Genomic DNA, 5,228 nt, shown 5'->3' with positions numbered 1-5,228 from the left:
TCCAGAGGCCTGGCTTCTTTGTCTGGCTCCCGCTGCTCCTTCCACTCCGGCTCCTGCTCTTCGGGCGACGGATCGTGTTCCTCTTCCAGACGCTCCGCTTGCCCGACCTGCTCCATCTCCTCCTCCTCCAGGGCCTTCCTGTGCTCCTCCTCCGCCCGCTGGACCTCGGCCTCTCTGGGCTCCACTCCGCGCTGGTTCAGCTGGGCTGGGGTCTGAAGTCCTGGCCCGTTCTGGGTGGGAGGATAAGGCTTGGTTTCTTCTTTTCCTTCAGGAACTGCTTCAGGGTTCTGTGCTATATCCCTGTTTTGAGACACCTGGGCCAAGGACACCATGGGAAATGACATAATTTTATTTAAAAAGTCATGAAAAAATATCTTTATATTATCAAACAATAATGATAAAATGTCTTTATATTCTCATTTAGATGCTCTGGTGACATAGTGATAAGAAGCTGCACTGCAATCCTAAAGACATGTGGTTCAAATCCACCCCTAGTCTGCAGGAGAAGGATGGGCAATGGTGATTTGCTGCCTCTAGAAACCTGTTAGGGGCTCAGCTATGGGTGGACTCTGACCCAATGACACACAACATCAACAGAGTAAGTCTACAAGATACACAAACTCCTGAAGTCTAGACAGACTTCGTCTTGACCTTAAAACAGAGCTGCCAAGGAGTCCCTTAACTTTTCACAATCTTAACTCTTCACATTGTGTAACCTCACTTTACCAGAGATAAGAGAAGCAAAATTTTATTCTCCGAAAGAATACGGTCAACGGCATGCTAAGTAAAATCTGTAAGTGACTAACTCAGAAAACCTTTCACCCAGAAGCAAACTAACTCCAATTTTTTCCTTTCAAACTTCAAGAGATGAAATAATTAGGAGATCTTGTTTTCAATAATTATTTTTTAAAAAATAAGAGATTATCAGTGTTAATGAAAGCATGTTCCTTAAGCAACATAAAACATTAATGAGGGAATTTTGCAAATGTTTTGAATTGTTAAAAGAGGAGACGCTGAGCAGAAAAAAAATAATCAAACTGAGTGACTTGCATTAGACATCCATATGATTAACTCAATAGCTTGGATGATCCAGGAATCATCAAAAGTGGAAGGACTACAGTTATTGTACCCAAAAGAACTGACATGGAACCATTTCAGAAAATAGCGTATGACCAAGAACTAATGGTAATGAAGAAGTTTAAACTGCCTTAAAGGCATTGGCAAAAAATAAGGCCTTAGAAAATGACAGAATACCAGTTGGCATATTCCTATAAAAAGATACAGCGCTCGATGCACTTATCAGGCTGAACTCTGAAGTCTTTCACCAAGAAATCGGTAAAATGTGGTCTGAAGGAAATCCAAATCTGTTGTCAATTTTTATTTTTTAAAAAAGATGATTCAGAAGAGTACAGACATTATCAAACAACATCATATCACCTTCAAGCAAACTCTTGTTAAAGTTTATTTTAAAATAACTAGAAATTCAAGAGGACATGACATCAACGCTATCATCGCTGGATGCCAGATGGATCTTGGCTGGAAGCAAAGACTACCAAAAGTATGTCTATCAGTGTTTTATTAACTAGGTAAAGATATTTGGGGCTGGAATTCAGGCTGGGAAGTCGTCTGGAGCAAGCGGATTGGTCAAATATTCTTCTAAGGGGTATAGCACTTGTCTGTCCATTTGCTGAACAGAGGTAACTCGTGGTGGCTGTGAAGCTGAACACTGTGACACTGATGTGTCAAATGCAATAATGGTTACCCATGGTGGACAGTGTTTGGTGGAGCTCTCCAATTAAATAGCAGGAGTGGCACTCACTTCCGAAAACAGCTTGCCTCCCTATGAACTTGGAGAAATAATGAAAGTTATAGAAGTGTTCAGATCTTTCGTTCATAGGGTCACTATGAGTCATCTACAACTCAACAGCACTTAACGACAATCACAACAAGGACATTTGACTATATGGATCACAACAAATTATGGCTGCCACTGAGAAGAATGGGAATCCCTGAACACTTCGTTGTGTTCGTGCAAAACATATAGGCAGTCATATGAACAGAGCAAGCGCTTGCATGGTTTATAATTTAAAAAAAAAAAAAAGATGTGTATCAGGGCTGTCACCTTTCTCCACACCTGTTCAGTGTGTGTGCCGAGCAAATCATTTGAGAGGCTGGATTTTATGAAGAAGAATGTAGCCTCAGGATTGGAGACTCATTAACGACCTGTTTTTATGCACATAACAACGCTGCTCGCTGAAAGTGAGGAGGACTTGAAGTGCTTGCTGCAGAAGATCGAACACTACAGCCTTCAATATGGATTACCTCTCAAAACTAAGGGGGAAAAAGTAATCACCGGGCGAATAGCTGGCATTATAACAGATGGAGAAGAGACTGAAGTTGTCAACAATTTCATCTTGTATGGATCAATAATACTCTTGGTACCAGCAATCAAGAATACAAAAGCTGAGTCACACTGGGTAAATGAGCTCTCAAAGATCTCTCCAGAGTACTAACTAGCGCAACTAACTAGATAGTCTGCTTACAAACTAAGGTGTGCCTTATCCAGGCCATTGTCTTCTCAGTTGCTTGCTACACATCTCAAAGTTGGACAATGGCTAAGGATGACAGTAGAATCAATGCCTTTAAGTTGTGGTGTTGGAGAAAAGTACTACTATTCCATGGACTGCCAAGAGAACAAACAGGTTTTTCTTATAAGCATGCTGTTTGAAGGGGCCAGTCCTTGGAGAAGGACACCATGCTTACAAAGTTGAAGGGTCGGAGTATGAGAAGATGACCGTCAAGAGTAACTGACCCAGCGTCTGAATCAATAGGCTCAAATGTGCCGGAGATGCTTGAAGTTGGGCACAGGATAGGGCAGTTTGGGGATTCATTTATCACAGGGTCGCTATGAGTCATACTTGACTCAACGGCATTTAACAACAAAAAGCTTCAGCCTGTAGATGTTCCTCATGACTTTGGGGATGAGGGGTGAAGGGGGTGGGAGGGAGAAAGGCAGATGACACAGCATCAAGGGGGAAGTATGTCCCCTATCCCTGACTAATCGTCTTCATCAGAAAAAGAACTTGTTTCATCAGATTGTTCTCCTCTAATTGAAATACAGGTGAAGCTTCTAGTATTCAAGTAGCAGAAACATAGCTGTCAGATGTGGAGAACTTGATTGTATAAATAATACTGAGAAAAGTAAAACTGGAAAACTCCTTCCCTTCTGAGACCTTGGAGGACAACTTTTTGACACTACAGACACCACAGCACTGTCCTTCCACTGACAAGTATGACAGAACCCTGCCTGGCTTTAGAGGGAATCTTACTTCTTTAAAGGCCCTAAGTGCTTTCAAACATCTACCATTTATCTTCACAACGTCCCTGCGGGGAAGGTGAGAGCAGATAACGACTATCCCCACTGAAGCTCTGAGTGGTTACGGGATTAATCCCATATACAGAGACTCACATCATATGGAGAATAGAAACAATTCTCAGGCTTAGTCTACCTAAGAATAGGGGGCTCTGGTGGCCTTAGGGTAACATGCCGCGTTGCCAACCACAAGGTAAGCAGTTCGAATCCTTCAACTAACTGTTCCCTGGACAAAAGATGGGCACTCTCCTCCCGTGTGATTTACAGCCTCTGAAAAGCTGCTGGATGGTGAGTTATGAGTCAGTTTTAACTTGATGGTACATAACACGGTAACAACATAAGACTGAGAAAACCAACAAGCATCGTGAGGACAGTGGTTGTGTCTCTGAAGTCATGCTCCACACGGACCAAGCACACTCGTACATGAAAGTCTCCTGAACATGAACTAGGCACCTTCAGTAGCTCAGTTTGTAGGGGGCAGCTGTCCCCAAAGTTACTCTCTCACAGTTCTAATGTACCTGTGTCTGCCCAGGAAAAAGAGGGGTTATCACCTCCCACGTGAAGGAGGCTTGGAACATGAGTGCAGGGCCAGCTAGGAGACTCTGACTCACACAGTGAGGGTGAATGAGTGAACCTAATGGAATTATTCCCCTAAAATCGTGACTCAAGATTAGGGCTTCTCAAAAGCTTACTGTTAAAAACAACGTTGTTAAGGGAAAGAGAACACTCCCTTCCCACTTTTATAACACAGGTGACTGTAAACTTAACGTTGTGAGAATGAATAAAGGTATATGAAATCTCCTGAACATATATGTAAATAATGGTTTACTCACAAAGTCTGAGTACATTGTTTTTCACACCAGATCTTTCCCAATGCCTTAACCCACCCCGCCCTCCACCCATCAAAGTGTGCAACCTATGATTACCACCTCCCGTTAGATCCTGAATATATTTTTTTTGAAATGTTTTTATTTTTTTGTGTGTCTGTACCATCAAATGGGATCTGATCTGACTGGTACAGGAGGGGATTGCCCCTCCTTATCCAGCAGAGATTCGAACCATGCGCCTCTGGGATTGCAGTACAGCTTTTTGCCACTAAGCCACCAGAGATCCCAGATCCTCAACATATGCCCCACTTAGGAGATCTACTTAAGCAAGGCTGAGTTTATGTGGAGAAAAAAGAATACCAAACAGAGGGTTAAGTTATTGCAATCATACCTGTGGTTGTTTTATAAAGGCCTTTTGACACAATTTTTGACATATTTCATAGGAACTTAAGCACTGAACCAAAGTGAGATATATCACAGCGCCTAATACTTGAGTGGACTGTCACACAACAGCCTCATGAACATTTAAACTTCTACCTTACTAGACAAAAAGAAACAAAACAAATTAAAAAAAAAATCCAGCTACTCCAGGAGTCCAGAACTAAGGCTGCATAGTGGAGTGGACTTGGGGGGAGGGATTGTGAAACAATGAAAGAATTTTTCTTTTACTTTTCAAAGAGAAGAGAGAACTAGAGGGGAGGTGGGGCAGGAGGGGAAAGTGTGACAATGAATGAATGGAAATCCAAAGTCTCTGTAAACTTTCATTAAGATTAATTAATTTTGTCAAATCCACCAGAGGCTCTGCTGGAGATGGAGGGGCAATCTCCTCCTGTACCAGTCAGATCTGATTTGATGTACACAAACACAAAATAACAAAAACTAAAAAAAAAAAAAAAGAAGGTGCAACCACTGTGGAAGGCACTTTCTCAAAAAGTTGCAAATAGAGATACCATTTGACCCAGCAATTCCACTACTGGGTATATATCCCAAAGAGACCATAACTGACATCCAAGCAGATATATGCACAC

General features: G+C 42.1%; 1 protein-coding gene across 1 annotated transcript in view; it reads right to left on the bottom strand.

The window, feature by feature from the left end:
* GOLIM4 (golgi integral membrane protein 4) overlaps positions 1-5,228 on the bottom strand; it is a 116,848-nt gene that overhangs the window by 29,778 nt on the left and 81,842 nt on the right. The window contains exon 9 of the mRNA XM_006890387.1: positions 15-314. Coding sequence (XP_006890449.1) covers positions 15-314 — 300 coding nt within the window. The remainder of the gene's footprint in view (positions 1-14; positions 315-5,228) is intronic.

The sequence above is a fragment of the Elephantulus edwardii genome, unplaced genomic scaffold (genome assembly GCF_000299155.1).
Source record: "Elephantulus edwardii isolate Elephantulus edwardi_28Jun2011 unplaced genomic scaffold, EleEdw1.0 scaffold00088, whole genome shotgun sequence".
In the NCBI taxonomy this organism is placed as follows: domain Eukaryota; kingdom Metazoa; phylum Chordata; class Mammalia; order Macroscelidea; family Macroscelididae; genus Elephantulus; species Elephantulus edwardii.
Note: the sequence above shows the minus strand (reverse complement) of the source record. Positions and strands in the feature narration are given on the sequence as shown.